The sequence below is a fragment of the Salarias fasciatus genome, chromosome 4 (genome assembly GCF_902148845.1).
Source record: "Salarias fasciatus chromosome 4, fSalaFa1.1, whole genome shotgun sequence".
Lineage (NCBI taxonomy): Eukaryota > Metazoa > Chordata > Actinopteri > Blenniiformes > Blenniidae > Salarias > Salarias fasciatus.
In genome coordinates this window covers 14,538,072-14,557,785 of record NC_043748.1, presented here as the reverse complement: position 1 = coordinate 14,557,785, position 19,714 = coordinate 14,538,072, and the positions used below count along the sequence as shown (strand labels likewise).

The 19,714-nt window shown below is 42.0% G+C and overlaps 1 protein-coding gene across 5 annotated transcripts in view; it reads right to left on the bottom strand.

Annotated features, from left to right (window-relative positions):
* Positions 1 to 19,714, bottom strand: part of LOC115386500 (thyroid hormone receptor alpha) — a 128,641-nt gene that overhangs the window by 38,579 nt on the left and 70,348 nt on the right. For all 5 annotated transcript variants that reach the window (XR_003931305.1, XM_030088817.1, XM_030088820.1 and 2 more), the window contains exon 4: positions 4,247 to 4,460. Coding sequence is in view for 4 of the 5 variants with exons in the window: in XM_030088817.1 (XP_029944677.1) it covers positions 4,247 to 4,302 (56 nt within the window). In the remaining variant the exon portion in view is untranslated. The remainder of the gene's footprint in view (positions 1 to 4,246; positions 4,461 to 19,714) is intronic.

Genomic DNA, 19,714 nt, shown 5'->3' with positions numbered 1-19,714 from the left:
ATTCATACAGTCAACAATATCTGAGCGACGATAAATGAAGAGCGCAGACAGTCAAGAATCCACCGACATTACATATATTCAGAAATCAAACCTTAAATATGCCGACATCCAAAGAAACAACATGCCACTCATGGGATGAATCAATAAAAAGGAGCTGAAAGGACTAATCCAATGCAGCGTTTTAATGCTCACAGCAACCCCCACAAGGATGATGTCTGTCTTCCTATAGCAATTGAAAGCAGCAAAAACACTGAACGAGTTCCATCGTCAGTAGCTGTTTCCAGCGAAAGCACCCGGGAGAATAATGTGTTTTGGCTCTCAAACAGAAATGAAATCAGCTTGGAGACACGAAGGACACGAGCTCTTTGCATCGGGGGGGTGGGGGATGATTGCGCGTGGATGTGCCCGCATACAAATCAAGAATCAAGTGTACAGTATGTCACCGCTTCATTGTAAATCCAGTCACTGTTCAGACAGATGTCAAGAAAACAGCCAAGTGAGCCTGATGCAGGCTGCGAAGCCTTCACTCTGCCTGGGAGCGGGAGGACGCTGCCAGCGTGCGACTGGTTAAAAAGCTCCTGATGAATTAGACACAGCGACAGGGTTGCCTCTGCTGGAACATCAGTTCAACAACAGATGTGGAGATAATTTCTCCCCAAAAAAAACTCCACGATTAACTTGTCGTCAGCGTATCAACAATGAAGAGACAACGCTTTGTGTACAGGGAAGTTTTTCCAAGCTGTTTTGGCCAGAAACAGAATCTATGATTGTTTTGTTTATTAAGAAAGATGGAATATATGATTTTTTAAAATGATAAATATGCTTGCAGAAGGTTATCTTCCATCATGTTTTACATAGAACTGTTGTGATGACGCTCTTGCTTTTTATTCACTGTCACATGTTCCAACAAACTATTGTTAATTTCTGGAGTTCAGAGACTAACGGAACAAATGTTGACAGTTTAGTGTTTGTGACACTGAAGATGTGTGTTTGCTTGGTAAACGGAGCGCGGCTGAGTCCGCTGTTTATATTAACTGGTGGCGAATCAAAGAGTTGGACACGTCCAGCTTTCAGCTAATTAGGATACCGGTTAAGTTTCCACTCTCCCTGGTCTTGAGTGGCTAATGCCCAGCCGGATTCAGACGTCGAGCCGTGCCAACACGCGGAGTTGAAATGAATGGGTCTTTATGAAACTCAGCGAAAAAAGCCAACACCATTACTATCCACCCAAAACGACAGTCATTCACAAAAGGCCCTGTAATCAAGTCTCTGTGGGAACATAAAGACAAAAACTCCCCAAAAACATATGACTTCCCAACTGGCACATCAGGAGAGGACAAAGCAGTCTCCACCGATAACTTCAAGGTCTTGGCAGAAATCCAGGACTGGACAGAACAACGTGCGACCAGTGACCGCAGGACCCGGCGGCGTCACTCAAGGATTTCCTGCAGTTGTAATCAGGATTTGTTCAGTAATCAGATTACTTCCGTCCGTGAAAACACTGTCAGTGTCGGTGGTCACAAGACCCCAGTTCATGAGACATGACACACAGCTTTGATAATCCAGTAACCCGAGGAACAGAAGACGCTCTCCTCACGGTAAACTAGCACAGAGGATTTAAAGGGAACCCAGAATTCCTTTTGCTTTTTTTCCCTCACATGTACATCTCTATCAATGCTGGTTGTTGATATTCTGTGTGTTGAAAGTGTGGAAAGCAAGATCACTTCTGCACAATGGTAATTTGAGCCTGCAGTAAGTGTTACTGCTGTCAGGCTTTGCAGGTACTCTGATATGATTTATGATGACTAAACAGACATGATATCAATGAGGTGATTGATCGTGTTCTGGGATTTATATTACCAAATAACAGAGCTGCCGGAGCTGCGTCGCACGAGGAAGAAAGTTCATTTCCACCTGGTATATTCATGAAACAGCGCATGTGTCTTATTCTATAATTCTGTTTGGTGTCTTGAAAAGCAACATACCGGTTCCTTGTCACTACTGGAGAAGAATGACCTTAATATCAAAAACAGCATGAACATTCAGAGTCTGGGGTGGAAACACGTTAGGAATGTGCTTTCATTTTTCCCCTGTATCTCCTGTGTAAATCCATGAAAGGAAACAGCCCGGGCTCCGCAGCGAACAGTTCACGTCAGGAAAGAAAAGCAAGAATAAGTACATCAGGACCCCTTTCATCAACTAAAAATACCTTCTGCTACCACCTCATTAAGATTTCCTTCGAAATACTGAAAGCTCCTGTGAACTGGACTCAATGAGGGATTTGAATGGATTCAGTTGTGTTATATTGGATTATTAACCGAAGAATTGCCATTATGCCGCGCTCCCTGAGCGGCCCGGCGATACGGCCGAGCCGGGAGAGCAATGATTAGCACTGCTCTTTACAAACGTGCAGGGACACTCAAACCACTCGCTCATTTGTAACATGAACTTAAGCCTCTGAAAGCGCTTTGACATGCCAGTACATACTTCTACATGCACACATACAAACACACACACACACACACACACACACACACACACACACGCGCGCATGGATTCCTACTGTTGAGATGTTAATTGAATAGAGGTGGTGAAAGCCAAATGTCTTCTAACATTTTCACGCTGCACATTCACACACAAACAACTGCATGCGCACACACACACACACACACACACACACACACACACACACACACACACACACACACACACACACATTTCTATTTCAGGACCCTCACTCCAGGCTATGTAAAGTCAAATCTGTGTGTGTGTGTGTGTGTTCGTTCTATGTGCATGCGTTTTGTGCGTGCCCCATGACTCAGGCATCGTGGGGGGAGGGGTTTAGGGCATGAGGCGGCACTCGCGAAGACACGTGCATGCTCAACGACACTCAGTGACCAACACACACATACATACACACGCATGCGCAGCGACGCAAAGTGACAATCCTCCTGTTGATGTGACATATTAAAGCGTCCCGAGCTGTCCTCTGGTTTCTGTGGTTCCATCTGCCCTCACTGCTCCTAATCCAGCTCTCTCCACTGCACTAATCCACGCACACACACAGACACATACACAGGCACGCACGCACGCACGCACGCACGTGCACATACAGCTAAACAGGTAGTTGCTGATTTTTCTACTGAAATATGTTTACATATAATAATTATATAGGTTTATTCCTGTCATTTGTTGCTGCTCGCTATATATTGTCAGTATATTTATTTATGAGTGTTTTTAATCTTTATTTTGTTTCCAATAGTTTTCCGACATATGAAATGATCCATATGTCTATTTTCTTGTCTTTTTAATGATATCTTCAGTTGTTTGTATTAATTATTCAATTCATAATTGTTCGATATTTATTTTGTACTTTTTTTCCCATTGTTTTGCTGTCATGTATGTATGTGTGTATGTATGTCTTCCATTTATCCGTTTACATTCCTCCAAACATGTCGTGTCGCGAGCAATGCACTGATTTTTGTTCCACATCCATTATACTTTTACCCGAACCGCTGCATAGACTGATGTTTCTAAATTGTCATTTTTTGATTTACATTAATTACAAACATCCACTTATGTAGCAAGAATATTAGTGCCACTTTTCAAAAATATACTTTTGCTGAATTCAAAGGCGCTTATTTTACCGTGATTTGTTTCTTTCAACAACAATTTGAGGAATTTTTAATTCCCAAAATTTCTTCACGTTTTGTGCAAAGAGGATCGTCGGCCTCAGATTGTCTTTATTGATCTTAATTTAAGTCAAACTTTCTGAAGATGCTAGCTTCTTTTCTCACTTTCGGTTGCGTCTACCGTTGCATTTCCCGAGTCTATGCAGATTTATTTGATGAAGCAGCGCCGACGGCATGTGTTCCTGCTCCACCTTCCTCCTTTCGTCGTTCAAGAGCAAAAATAATACACCAGATACGGCGAATCTCTATCCTCATGGCAGATACGACGGGATTGTGCAGCGCGTCATGTGACCATTTGTTGATGTTTATTTCGCTGCTGAAACTATTTGAACTTGTTGAAAGTGTTGCTGCATCCATTCATCCCTGAGGCTTTTTTCTTTCATCTGTCATTTCTGTCAAATCGGTAATCTCTGCTTCCCTTTCATGTTTACATCAAAGGTCAACACACACACACAAACACACACACACACACACACGAGGGCAGATGTACGGCCCATCTCACTCACTCACACACACACAAACACATACACATACACACACATGCTCCGTCTCACCCTTTCTCGTCTCCCTCTGATGAGTTGCTATCCTGCTTGTTGGACATTGGCTCCATTTTGCCTCAGTCCCGTCCAGCAGCCAATCACAGGACAATGAGGCGGACCCCAAGCTCGCCAGCCTGCTCAGCATTCGCCGGCGGCCCGTTCAGCAGTCGACCATCTGAGGCTGCGGGCGGCGACTGGCTGGGAGGAGCAGGATGGGCGGGACAGACAGCTGAAGAGAGGGGGAGAGAGAAGACACGAAACCATTGTATCATAAAACATTACACTCCATGTTGAATTCACACGCTTACATAACATTACAGCTGCAGCTCCTTCGCTTCTGCCTCCATGACCACATTAAGTCAGAGAGACATTCCGGGTTTCTGCACATTGGTTTATTTCATTCATCAGGCGTGGATGTCAAATCAGTGATGATCGAAATTAATGTATTCATATGATGAAATGATAAAACGTCCATCACTAAGTCAAACCATGATATCTTGAGGTCTAGCTGCATTGTGTGGAGCAAAACCTTGACTGTAGCGGCCTCTGGTGGCCATACTTAATGTGACTGAAGCAATGAAGGCAGGGCGGAGTGCAAAGTTACAACAATCTTTTTTTTAATTTCAGTTATGCAGAATGCAATGGTATTTTGTGTTGCAATGTTATTTGTAATAAATTCAAACACTGGAGTACATGAAGGATTTGTGTTGAGATTTTATCTTCAAAATAACAGTGCTCTGTCTCCTGTCACTAATTGATGCCAGCTTTGTGCCACGTTCATTTAGTCTTTCTCTTTATTTTGTCCTACTGCAACTGCAAAGACACACATTTTGTTTTGTTTTGTTTGTTTTTCAGTCGGTGTTGAGGGTCACCAGTAAATCACAAGGTACGTCTGCTGCGTTGACAGCGGATTTGGAGTCAAACAAACAAAAGCAACAGTTCAGTCACATGTTGTGTGGTAACATGACAATTACAGTCATTTGATGTGAGAGCGACATTGCACAGACATAAACAAACATTTAGAGATATGATCACTTCTGCATGAAGGTAAGGGACATGGTTGTACTGTGTGCATTTTTTTTAGCACGGCATTTTGGTATTTTTGTGTAAAGAAGTGCAGTGTAGGAGTTCGAATTCAGTGGAAACCTATAATTAAAATATACTGACGTCTATGAAACTGACCTCACACAGTGTGGCAGCTCAGAAACTTAAAGGAGACCGAGAAGAGTCTTCAGGAGAGACGGGAAATAACTCAGAAACACACTGATACTCAGATCATTCACCAAGTAACCTCACTGGCTTCTCTTTGGATTATGGAAGGAACACAAACATGCAAACATTCTGGTGAGTTCAGTGGGAACAGTTCGAATCAATGCGATCACCTTCTCCAGATGCATCAAACTTCTCAGGAAGCAGTTTAACCTGCAGGCTTCTGTTCCATGTAGCACCAAACAGCGCTGGACCTCTCACTTCAGGTCAGTAATTATTTGCTTTTCGGGGATTTAGCTTATCAACAGATGAAAACTCTTTCTTCAGTTACGACTTAAGTATTTCTTTTTCTGCCCATGCTGCGAACTCCAAATCACGTTCTGAGCGGAGTTTCAACGCTCCAGAGGTCAGGCCCTTCAGCTCGTCTGCTTCCACAATACAACCTCTGTCTAACTCCCAAGTAAATCTAATTTACCATAAGCTACTTACAAGTCCTCTGAAAGGAATTCAGGCTAAATTGCACCCTGTAATTTTCATTGGTATGTTTCCAGCTTTTTTTTTTCTCTCGCTCTAAAGTTCAGATCAACATTAACACCCTCCAGAGAGCAATAAAGACAAATTAAAGCATCTTTGGAGACGAACATTCTTCAACACGTGGTTCATTTTAGGGTAATTATGTGTAATTAAAATGGTTTTTGCTCCAATTTTGCAGTGGGTCACAAAAAAAAAAGGAATCAATAAATAAACCACTACAGATGTAAAACTCTGATATGGAAGTAATTTAGATGTTTTATATATTTCCTCTTCAGTCTGGCTTCTGATTTACTGAAACTGTTTATGAATCTTGTCACAGTACGTAAATACTCAGTTTGAATAGTTTATCGTGTCATTAAATGATCTTCACGTGAAATGAAAAATACAGACGCAAGACAGGCTGCCGGTGGTCGGTCATTCCCAATAAAGTTCGATCAAGCAAATGAGATATAGGCTGAAATAGTATTTATAAAGTAATTTAGTTTAGCTTCAAATAATAGCACAGTTAGTTGAAATAGATGTTTTAATAATCTTTTCTTTGATGTCCTGCTGGTTATTCCTACCAAAAAGCAGGTTTTCTTGCTTGCCTCGGCCCATTCAGTCCTGCAATACATGTTAGAACCACAAGGTGGTGTATTGAGTCTTCCAAACAATAAGGAGTTGCTGAATTCAAGGTATAGTTTACATCAGAAATACAAATACTGGATTTTCTGCTTTACAATTTGTAATTACATATAGCTTTGATTTTCCGTCAACGTATTTATACCAAGATAATTTTTATTTTTTTTTTTTTTTGGTAGTACAGGAGGAGCATTCTCCTACAATCCAGTGACATCCAAATATATGTTGCTCAGTGTGAAAAATACAGAGAACACTCTGGACAAAATCTGGACCTCTGACATTACCAAAGAACGAGACGGCTCAAAACTAGGTTGTGCAGAGGATCGCCTGCCGCTGAAGAGACTCAACAGAACCCCCCAGTGGACAGAGGCACGCCTTACATTTTAAAGATTGCCCCTTTAAGTTCCGTGTTATTTCACATTGACGTTCACTCAGCGGGCGCATGTGGTGGATCTTATTTCATCTTATGAAATCAAAACCTTTCATCTGTCTTCTCAGGGAGGCTATTTTCTTCCGATCGACCAGATTCCAGGAAGCCTCTCTTGTAACCGCACCCAGGCTCAAATTCTTGTAATTTGACACCCGCCTCATCGTCTTACAGGCCGCGGGCTTCATCTGGTGCAGGTGGCATTAATAAGGAAATCCAAGACCTGGTGGACTAACCACAAGTAGCTAAAACCGACTCATAGTTTCATAGAGAGCGATGCCGTTGATTTCTTACAGAATGTTAGAGTATCTACCTACGCTGCAGCGCCATGCTGAAGAGCAAGCAATGAAATGCAGAAATGTAGCAGCTCTGCCAAAGTCTACGAGATTGTTCCACCCACCATAGTCTCATATTGAACCATAAATATCTTTACACTTCTCACAGTAACATAAACAACATTGCTTTAGCCAAATATCTCCCCAGTCATTTGAACAGGGATCACATCATTTCAGGGGATTTTATTCATAATTAACGTGCGTGTGGTTTCGTGACACGACGATATTATCGCTGCGCCTGATGTTCATCTCCTCGCCGTAAAGCTGCAGAGCCATGCTTGTTTCTGACTGACATCAGCTGCAGTTACAAATCCAGCAGTGTGCTTTTGACCTTCAAAGCTGAGCTGCATGCTTAAACTGCAGCCCGACGTACGATGTGACAGAGCCTCCAATATGAAGCCAGAATGTCTCAGAATCGCTCCCCGGTGGCCGGCTGGAGAAAAGGCCACGAGCCCCGCCCACCAGGTCGGCAGAAAGGTCAAGAACCAAACTGAAAATTGGACCAGAGCTCAAAAAAAACTTCACGGAAGTTCTACAAATTACTTGATGAAATTGAACCTCATCTACAGCCTGGCCACATGAATGATTTGTTCCTTAATATGAAGTTGTTGTTGTTGTTTTTTTTTTAATGTTTTCCAAATCTGAAACATTACTACAATCTCAACCTAAAGCCAATTTTAACTATGCAGAATACAGTGAATGTCCCAAAGCACATCTAAAACTGTTGTATTTTTTACAGCCTTTTAGAGTATAAACAGATTAATGTTGCTATTTTAACATGAACATTTCAAAAATATTGTTTCCTATTTCTGTCTACCACCAAACTTAATCCAGGTATGACTATTTAAAAAATCCCACTGGTGTCTGAATGAGGGATGTGTTGAAAGTGCTCATTTGCAGGGCTTAGGACTCCCTCCTGCTCCACTGTTGTGAAATGTGCACCAGACTGATGCTCATTTCCATCAGGGGGATCACGACCCTTGACTCCCCGAGAAGGTCCAGGCGGGCCTGGACTCCCAGGACCCCCTGTGGGAAACATCCGTTCACACAACGTTCTGGTTCAGCAGAGCAGGACGGACCACCTTGATCTGGAACGGCTGATTAGAGGCTTCAAAACAAGCTGCCCTGCATGTCCTTGTACCGCGGCCACTGAGAACACATGCTTGTGACTGTCTGGAGGGTGTGTGTGTGTGTGTGTGTGTGTGTGTGTGTGTGTGAGTGAGTGTGTGAATGCGATGAAAAGTTGTGAGCGCTTATGTTTTTACAACAAATCAAAACAAGTCATTAGCTTCCTCGAAGGCGGAAGTGTACCCGCTTATTGGACTAGTCATGTTTTTCTAAAGTTTGACAAAAATCACGCACTCTTAGTTATTAATCATTATTAACTGTGTCATGTTTCAGGGCCCGCAGGGTTCAGGGTGGATTATCCCGCTAACACCATGGACATTTGCCAGAGATTAAAATATTACTGTCTATTCATAGTTTAGAGCAACAGTCTTGATCCCTTTAGAGAGCTTCTGTGCCTTTTTCACTTTTCCCCTTCATGAAAACGTTCGACTGTAAATACAATAATAAACATGTTATACAAGCGTCCATAAAGGCATGACTCACTCTTTATGTATGACTAAAACCCATGACGTGCTCGGCCCACCTCTCCGCTGCAATGCATACGACCATGTGAGGAGCAAGCAGGGCCAGATGAGGGCACCAGCGTCACCACAACACCAGTGGTCTGGATGTGATGGTGTCCTGAGCTGACCCGGTTCCTGCACAGAGCCTGGCATTTACAGGCTGTTCTCATAACATGCAGCACGAGAACTGGAGTACAGCAGCTTATGAAGCGTGGCTGATTTACTTAAGATAGCTTTAGACACTCTGGCGGGGATCGACTGTATGTACACCCATATTTATGTGTGTCAGAATCAACGGTGGGACGGGGTCACGGAAACAGGTCACATGGAAATCATACTTGTAAAGCTTTTCCGTTTGTTTTCTTATAAGAATATCATCCCTTCCTTTGTTTTCTTTCATTTTTTTTATACTTCTTTTCTCTCATTTTCACCTTGCAAAAAAAAAAAAAAACACTTAAATTTAAAGTGTATGGAAGAAAACAAACTGATAATCTGAAGGTTTTATTGAACTGTTTGTTTACATCGTCTCACATCAAGTTGAGCCTGTATCCACGCTAAAAGTTAACAATTACACTTCTGTGTTTTTTAATTGAATATGATATTTTCAACATTTGATGCTTCATTCCAGGATTTTCCTGAATGTTAAGATAAAAAGTATTGTCTGTCGTGGCCCACTTTCTCGACTATTCCCACGCCGTATCCAGCATTTGGAGTCTGTCAGTCTCTTTATGTGATTTCCATGGTTACAGCAACACTTGTGTTCAATTTGTACACAAATTGCAGTGCAATTTCATACATTTCTGTTTGACGTTTTAATGAAAAAGTGCCAGCGAGATCAAAGCCAGTCAAGAAGAAAACGTAAATCACCAGGGACGGTAATGGTGAGAGTGAAAGATTACAGAAAAAATGTTTGCGTTTTGCTCTTCAGCATGAAATCATTTGCTTAAATTTACATCTTCTGGCAGAATGTGACTACATCTTGGTCCAGTTTGGGCTCATGATTCAGTTTTCTGTTGCTTAGCTGCAGAAATGTGCCGTTCCATGAAGGACGTCGATTTATGATCCACCACAATGGACAATAGCAGATATTTTCGCTATTGTACACAGTACTGAGCTAAATGTGTTAAAACGTGGCTTGTCGGACCAGCAGGAAGGCATCCGATTGGCCAGAAATGTAATCAAACAGCCACAAATACACAGGCGGTGATGGTGGAGCCTCTGTAAAGGGTGGTGTGAGCCACGAGCCATCTGTACAAACATGAATAATATTTACTATTACACCTCCCCACAGAGTCCTGATCAAATCGAAGAGGGAAGAGCTGAAGTTGCTTTAAAGGACCAGTAACCCTGAAAAAGCTGCTCAGATTTAATACTTTCACAATGTGGTGAGGCCGCTTTCAGCCCAGGTCCAGAACTCGCATTCAACTGGAGTGTATCAACCGTGTAATTGATATTAATGAATAATCATTAAAAAAACATTCATTCATCCATTAAATATGAAAAATGAAACACAGAGCAGGGGAACCTTAATTTTCAGGTTTCACAAGGTGTGTTCTTGATTAAAAGACATGTAAAGCAACATGCATTGTTTAAGAAATGTGACCCAGATCAGCCTCAGTGTACAAAAAGAATGAAAAGTGAAAGAGAAAAAAAATGCATTTTGCAATGTTTTTATGTTTTGGGTCACTTTCAAGAAATTGTATAATTCCAGATGAACATATTTACATTTAAGGTATAGAATGTTATATCATTTTTAATTTGAACATGTGTGACACTCTCAAAACAGTGAAGGTTTCTGTGATAGGTTTCTTTCCTACACTATTAAATATAAAAGAGGAGAAAAAACGTTCTATGTTGTAGTTGTTTTCTGACAATGTTGTGGCCGTGCCCTGGCACTGAACCTTGAACTTGAGCCGCGCTGCTCCACTTCTCCTCCTGTGACAGTAGATGGCATCAGAGTGTGAGAGATCCCCCATTTTTCCTCCCACGGTGACACCCTGATGCACCCGCTGCCTTCCTCACACACAAACAACACCGGGGACATTCGCATTCTATCTTCCAGACTCTCGTTTATTGTCACTGAACCGCCTTCAGCGCCAGATAGGAAGTTAATAAAAGTAAATCCAGGAGTAAATGAAACACAGGCAGTAAGGTATGATATTGTCAGTAAGGCGACAAACATAAATAAATAGAAAATTGAGATTTAAATGCTTCTAAAATGAGAATACCACAGACTTTGCATTGTAATAGCCCTTCATGGTCACACTTGGAAAGGTTAAACCACCATTTATAATGTAGAAAATCCTTAAAATGCAGAGGAGTTAAAAAATAATTTGCTCTCCACAAACCAATTTCAAACATTATATTATGTCTCTATGGTTTCATTAAGGAAGGGAATGGATTCATTCATCCTCATTTTAACTGCAAACTCCCTGTAATTGCTGTAATAATTCCAAAGAAGATAAAAGTTACTAAAATTAGGAAGCATAACTCCAAACTGCTTGTGGTTGAAGCGTTCACTTACTGTAAGTGAGGGGAAAACCTTTGTGGTCCCTGTAATGATCTCCGCTGCACACTATTGAGTTTTATCCCATGATCTTAGGAGTTATTTGCTTTAAATGACTTTAATAGATGTGCTTTAAAACTTTGTCCGTGTTAATACTACAGGAAGTGTGAAAGTTTTCAAAACATCTGGTTTTTGTTTTTCCAGTAAAGTGTTTACATGTAAGAAATATCAATAAAAACTATAATTTTATGATATGAAACTTCTACTTCATGTTCAGTTCTAAGCTAAAGGAGGTTTTGTATGTTTTCTCTAAAGTTTAGAGAGTGAACTATTTGAACGTGTCAGCAAGAAAATCTTTAACATGAGGGACCTCAGCAGAATGGACTTTAAACGGGATTAAAGAACGAAACGGCCATAAAAACCAAAACTGGGTGGAAAGAAAAAAAAAACTGATCAAAAATTCCCTCAGTGTTCTTTAAATCATTTCCAAGCTTCTCTCAACAAAGCACCAATAGAAAGTGCATATTTAGTTGTTTTATAATGTTACACAGGCTACATTAACTTCTTCATTATTTCTTCATCTTTCATTCATCAAATGAATTCCTTATTTATCATCCATGAATACCCCTCCCTCCCTACAAGAAAAAGTTTTCTGGTTCGACAAACCGTCTCCTTCTGTTTCTCAGAGTCCTTCACAGTTAATTCATAAACGTTACATTTTTTTACTATAAATGGAGGCTTCCAGTCGTCAGTGGAGCCTGTTAAAGCATGAAAACTCAAAGTCATGAGACCTGCCGTGCTGGACACACAGTTTCCTCTCCAGTGGTGTTCAGTGAGGACAAAGTTTGTTTGGAAAAAAAGAGAGAGAGAGAAAAAAAAAAAAGAGTTGAAAATCAGAACTGTCATGTGAAAATAACTTAAAAAAACGGGTGGAGGTGGCCGTGAGTGTAGTCGACCCTGTTCTTCCACAGAGCTGGTGCAAACGTTATATAGGTCAATGACGACAGATCAATGTACCGTGCGTTAACCACAGACAGCTCAGTACACACACACACACACACACACACACACACACACACACACGCACACACACACTCAGCTGTGTACATTCTGTACCAGTCTGTCTGGAAACAGGACGTGGCAATTAGGAGATCATACACCAGTATTATGCAACCCACACACGCACGCACGCACGCACGCACGCACGCACGCACACACACACACACACACACACACACACACACACACACACACACACACACACACACGGACAAACACTCCTTTTTTTTTTCCTTTTACCTTCAAACACACCGTCCTATGGAAACATATTCCCTCCACTATGTGTGCAATAGGTAGGAGCACTGAGGCAAAAACAACACACACACAAATCTGGGCACAGCTGAGCACACACACACACACGCACGCACGCACGCACACACACCTCTAGTCTGTCTCAGAGCAGGCAGGCTTTGGACGGCTTCCAAGCTGATTAGATGGAGTGAAGAAGCAGCGCAGCGTGATCAAAGATGACTGTCTCTTTTCCTCCCTTCTCCCTCTGCTTCTCTCTTTCTCCTCCAAATCGCCTCTCCCTTCACTGTCTCCCGATATGCAGCTCTCCCTGTCTTTACTGTATAATCAAGGCAGAGCAAAACGCAGCAGCGAAAAAATACATTAAAAAAAAAAAAAAATCCTGTCAGCACACACAAAAAGAGGGCAAAAGCTGGAAACAGAGACTTTCCAGGGCCTGAGGGTTCCCTATGACTCGTGTTTTTGACTCATGCAATAATGTAATAAGTGTTATCACCTACTAACCTAATTAAAAAGTGAAAGCATTTAACTTTAGTTCATTTGTTGGCCTCAAACTTTCAGCGTGAAAGCTCCCGACTTCGGATTTTCGAGCCAAAAACTGAGCTCCGACTTATCAGCCGCATGTCAAACATTCCCTTTGTAGATTCCAAAACCCTTCGCAAATATTCAGTTTCATCCAAATACAATTAATGTTTCATGCACTATGAAAGGCACACGTGGGCTTGATAAACAGCGCTGGAGTGCGTGCTCACAGCTGCCTGTCCTGGAGGAAAACACGGCCCCGGAGACTCTCAACTATCTGCCGGTTAGCATATTGTAACAGCTGACATTTGGACGTCTCGCAGTTCACCGGGTGCACACAAAACGTGAGTGGCCTCGGAAAGATCCGCGACAGGACCGGACTGAGTCGCGAGCGCCGCCGAATACAGTCTGCATTAACTGATGTGTATCTATCTTAGCTGATTATGTGTGTGGTGGTGCTGGTGGGGGAGGTGGTGGGGGGGTATCAGCTGCTGCATGATATCTGCTGCTCAGATCTGACAGACCAGCGCGGCCGAAGTCGGGACTTAAAGGGCCAAGCCAGGCTAAAAAGATTAGAGTGTTCTGGGGCTAAGATGATTTTATCTGTGCAAACGAGTTAATGACAATTGGCTGTAAAGTCCACGACTTTTTCTTTAGGCGGTAAGCTCCTTGGAGTTAGAACTTCCAGAGGTTAGCATGCTACAGTGCTAATGTACTAATGCAAAACAGGTCAGATTTTATACCAACATCATGTAATGTTGAGATTATGTGCTATTGGAGGCAGACTTCATGTGACAGTTACAAAGAACTGTCGCGACAGTGAATTTAACAGTGAAATTGTAAATTGAAACTGAAACGCTTATCTGGTTTAAAAACTAGCAGCACATTTCAAGCTAATGAAATGAGCTAGCACCATTTGCATGAATGGTGAAAGTGTTGCATTGTTGCTTTACTGGTGGGTTTATAATGTTGAAAACATGAAGACGTAACAAGAAATGTCAAAATATGGCTGTAACTTTCAATAAAATTGCACAAATAGCACAGTTTCCACAGCTTTTCTAGAGATATGAAGAGGTGTTATCAGTCCAGCGTGGCTCCTGCAGCAGATGAATTTGTTGAACTTGTTTACCCCAAGTGCACAAGTCTCCTATTGTCTACTCAGTGAGTCAGGAGCATCAGAGGCTTGACCGGGACACAGTCACAGCGGATGTTTAGGAAATTACAATCATCCACAAGTACTTTCCCACTTGTTGGAGTTTCCTGGTTGGGCCTGCGGACGCAGGGGGAGAGCTGATTTTCCTCACCGGGGCGAAACCCGATGCTGGCTTCTGTGTTAACTTCTTTTACCGTACTCAGCATTTCCTAGGCAAAACACTGCGCTCACATTGTGACTTGAGGCGCTGCTGCATTTATTTGCCAGTAACCGCAGCTGAAACTGTACGTTCACGCCAACTTAAGGTCTCTCGGCAGCATTTTACACAGATGTGATCCTCGGGTACTTTGAAATGAAAAAGCAGCTGAAGGTTGTCCTCACAGTCACTCCACTGAAATACCCCCTTCACGATATTGATATTATATTGAAACTTGCGCAATATGGTTAGTATTGCAATCATGACAGGAATTATGACAAATACAAACACTATCTTCGTTCTTCTAATTAATAGCACGATTTCTCTTTCCTGAAATTCACACCAGCGTTTTCTTCCATCAGGTGTTTCTGATGTTCCCACGAAATGTGTGGTGACTTTCCTTTTTGTGATCAGTTCTGCATCCAACAGGTATGTAATAATTAGGGCTGCATTTTTGTGGATTAATCTGGATTAATCCCAATTTTCTTCTAAAATGTAGTTCAGTTAGCTTTTGGCAGTATGTATATTGTGCATGTCCATATTGTGATAACTATAACTTTGCAACATAATGTGCAGTTCTATGTATAAGCACACAGACTGATTCATGTAAAATTGGTAAACTTACCAAGACCGATTAAACAATTTCTACATATCAGCCAAACATTAAAATATTTTCTTCATCAGTTTTTCCAACTTGGATTGCAAGGAGAAAAAAAAAAAAAAAAGAAAGAAAATGTCTTCTTACCCAAAAGCAAAAAGGGGTTCAATCTTTCTACGCACACGGCATAAAGTGGTGCCGTAAGCAGTGTTTTTGCCAGTGTGAAAATAAAGTAGCAATTTTCCCATTTATCAATTCATCCGTCCGTCTATGTTAAGGTCACTGGGGTTGGGAGTTATCCAGCACTGGGAGAAGAGAAGGTACAGGCCTGAAGGGTTGGTAATCCATAGCAGCGCCCACAGTGTGAATAGGAAAACAGCTCTGCCCACCTGCGTGCCTATAGCTGTGATTTAAAATGTGGTGTGTTAATATGCTTCGGTGCCGCTCTGATGTCTTTAGGCGCCGGAGCCAAAACCAGGCCTTACGTCAATGCTGCAACGTTTCTGCCGTAGTTTTAAAGGTGCATACAAGCCTGCAGATAAGTGACTGTTCAAACTAGTTTCATATTCAGGCGATGCACTGTCTGCTCAACTCTTAATTTGCCTGGTGATCTTGAGCACTTTGAATTGTCTTGTTGCTGAAATAAGCTCTACGATAAGTGTTGCCTACACTACTTTACATTGCAATACATTAAGGCAATAAGGTGTTGATCTGACTTTTAGTTGAAGCCAAATTGCCCAAAAAAAACTCAATGATGAGGAGTTAAATTAATAATTCAGACAGGAAGCATCATTGCTTTGTGTGCAGAATGTGTGTGTCGCAGTTGGACTCAGACAAATAGACCTGTGCCATGTGGTTTAGATCATTAAGACACAGCCTATAATCTCTCCAGTGGGTCTTTGGACAACGTCAGGATCTAGTCCCGGTTGGCCGTGCCAAGCAGACCTTCAATGGAAAGACGACCCGGAGGCATCCTAATCAGCCGAGCGATTTGGTGGAGTGGCTCTTCTGTTCGGGGGACCTCCGGGATGGCCGAACCCCCCGCCAGATCAAGAGGAGCGAGGCCAGCCAACTCGTCTCAGTCCCCGGCTGTATTCTTCAGGTCTTTACCCAGGAGTTCACAGCCAATCTCACTACCCTTCACTCAATATCGGTGAATAAACTCTGTGTGAGACTTTTCCATTCACCGCTGAGCTGACGTGAACATCATGCAAAGTGTGCCGATTTAACCCTTCGTCAGCAGTTGACCACGTTTGGTAACTTCAGCCTCTTTCCTGTTTAAAGAATTCATGAACTAAATGGTTTCTGACACAGTTTGATGGGTGAGATTTCTGGAACTGGTACAAATAATGACACTGATACATGATTAAACGATTCACGCCTCTCGTAATTAACATTTTTTGCACCTTTGCCTTGACAGCCTAGCACTGTGATGCATTCAATTTGGGAAAAAACCCCCCCAAAAAAACCGCTTCAACATTTGCACTTTTCACATGAAGCTACTGCAAATTTCAGTATAACCATTTTAGGGCTATAGGGGACTAAAACTTTCAACAAATAAAAAAAAAAAAAAAAGATGTTGACTGTCTGCCTTCATACTTTGCCTTTGTTGATGAAGAACATATTCTGGTGTCTACTGTGCATATTTACACTGCATGATATACAAAAATATAGATTTCAAATTCATTGTTAAACGAGATGCCAACATGTGAAATGTACATAGAGTTAAAGACTGAATGAACTGAGATAAGTTGTGTTTTTGTCATGCGGTGTTCGTGCATGTTCTGATTTAAATTTAAAATGAAAGTATATTAAATATTAAATGCAACATTTAGTTCACCTAAATGATTAATTATAAAGTTTAAATCAACTTAGTAAAAGAGGCCCAAACCGAATCTAAGTGCACAAACAGATGAACGTCATCGGCATAAGTCTTTTTTATCATAATATATCATGATCGCACAATGTATATTGAATTTAATCTTTATGTAAGATGAATTCTGTGAAACTTCGTAGTTCTTTAAAAGAATTTTGGTTCGATTAACCTTCGCAGATGTTTAAAATGTGAAATGTATGTGGTGGTTTACGTGTCCTGTCGCAGTGTTAGATCTATGATGTTTATCCACGGCCCCTCGTGCTTCACTGTTTATGTCTATATGTGTGTTCAGATCCAACGAGCCGCGGCTGCTGAAAAAAAATACCACTGGGTAAACATGCATTAATAGTTAATAAGTAAAATGTTGGTGTTTATATATATCATAGAATATTATTCTACAATAATGTGAAGGATGGGAATTTAAAGAGCTTTGGTGTCAAATTTATTCAATTTGAAGAGTTTTTTTATAAATTGTAAAATGTATGTAATTCTTTTACCATATTTATAATAACACTTTATAAAATTGCTTTTGATCTTTGTATGTATAGAAAAAGCTGAAAACTCTTGGGTGGAAGTCTTCGATTTCAATTTTTTAATATACGTCGGGTCTCAATAGAGAGAGAGAGAGAGAGAGAGAGAGAGAGAGAGAGAGAGAGAGAGAGAGAGAGAGAGAGAGAGAGAGAGAGAGAGAGAGAGAGAGAGAGAGAGAGAGAGAGAGAGGAAATATCTGCGCAGAGTTATGAAGAAAGAGAACGTTGTGCTGAGAATCAGACGGTCCAGACAGAGAAGATCAGGGCTAAGTATCTGAAGGTCAAGTTGGAATTATTCAACCTTTTGTCGTCTCCTCCCACTTCACCTGATGGGATTACCACTGCGGCTCCGACATTTTGCTTTTAGCAAAACAAAACAAAACAAAACAAACCCTTCTTTCTTCTACCAATCCCCTCTGCACATATGGTGAAACAGTTAGCCTAAATTCCCTTGTTAATACCTCAAACTGACAAAGAAACTCCCAACTTTCTCCTGAACCCGTGCCCTCCGACTCGTCCCGGTTTTTCATTTTCGGCCCGTCTCTTCCCACTCCCCGATTCTCCGGGAGCCAGCAGTGTCGTGTCCTCCTCCACGCTGCCCCCTCGCTCCACTTTCATTCTTTTATTTACAGCAATCATCTGCTCTGTGTGTTCATTGTTTTCCCCGCACTCATTGACTATGTATGGCTGCTGTTACCCTGCCAGCGACTGTAATTACCAACTGATGGGAGAGTGTGTGCGTGTGTGTGTGTTTGTGTGTGTGTACTTGTGTGGGTGCTCTCTGAGCACACTCGTGTGTGCATTTCTGAGGGAGTGTGCATACATGAGTGAATTTATGTGACTGTGGGAGTCTTCTTCCACACAGCCGTACATACACTAATGAGTCTGAATGCATGAGCGTCGCTCTGCTTTGCATCTTTGCGTGCGCCTCGGCGGGGATCTCGGCGCACGGAGCTCCCCGACTACCTGAAAACTTCTCCATTCTTTATGCATAAGCATGTATTTTGTATCTCCTTCCTCTGCTGAAACCGAAACTCACTCCTTCCCCTCATTTTCTCCCTCATCCCTTTTTATGCCGACTTTGCATTTTCGCGTGGGCGCCGCCTGATTGGCTGAAAAATAGATGAGCTGTTGTGTGATACATGTGTCATTTGGCGAGCAATAAAACATGATTTCAATGCATTTGTTTCAGCTTCATGAATAAGAATTGGAACTGAAAAGTGGGGAGAAGTGTTCATTACTACTGAGCAAGCCAGGAACGCGTTCCTCATGATGAATGTCTCGCGAGCAGGTCGTGATTAAGGAAGAGCTAAACATGTCCCCGCAGCTCACGGCTCTATCGGATCACTTCCTCCCGTCTCTCCGCCTTTCCTCCTGCCGGGCGGACGGCTAGAACCTACACACAACTCCCGCAGAGTCCGGCAGAAAACACAGTTTTGTTAGGAGCGGTTTCCCTGCAGAGTTCCTGACCAGCTGACAAATACTCATATCAGATGTGGACATGTTTACGATTTTGGTCATCTGTCATGTCGAGTTCATTTCTCAACATTGAGCACAAACAGCGAATCCGGCATGATAAACTCTCATAGATGCAGGCAAATCGGCGTCCTTAAACTGTCTGCAAACTTGGAAAAGAAAAATACTTGAGGGGAAAAAAACCCCCTATTCATCGCATTTATTCGCTATTGGACATGTATGCAAAGAATGTGGAGAAATAAACACAAGAAGAACTGATGCAGAGCAGGAACAGGAGCTTATTTGAATCATGTGACCAACTGCTTTTCAGCTCGGAGATGCATTTAATCTGTGGGCCTTCCGCAGCAGGAATAGTTTCTCCATGAGGCGCCTTGGGAAAATGAATTTCTCACCCTTGTTTGGAGTAATGGCATACACCTTGGGTCCTGGAGGCCCCGCGTGTTTCCCATGTCTTCCTGCTCCGACGCTCCAGGATTGGGCGTAATGCTCTGCAGTCTTCATTATTTTTCCAGGTCATGTTTACCTTCCCAACAGGGCGACGCTTGAAATACCCTTCAATTG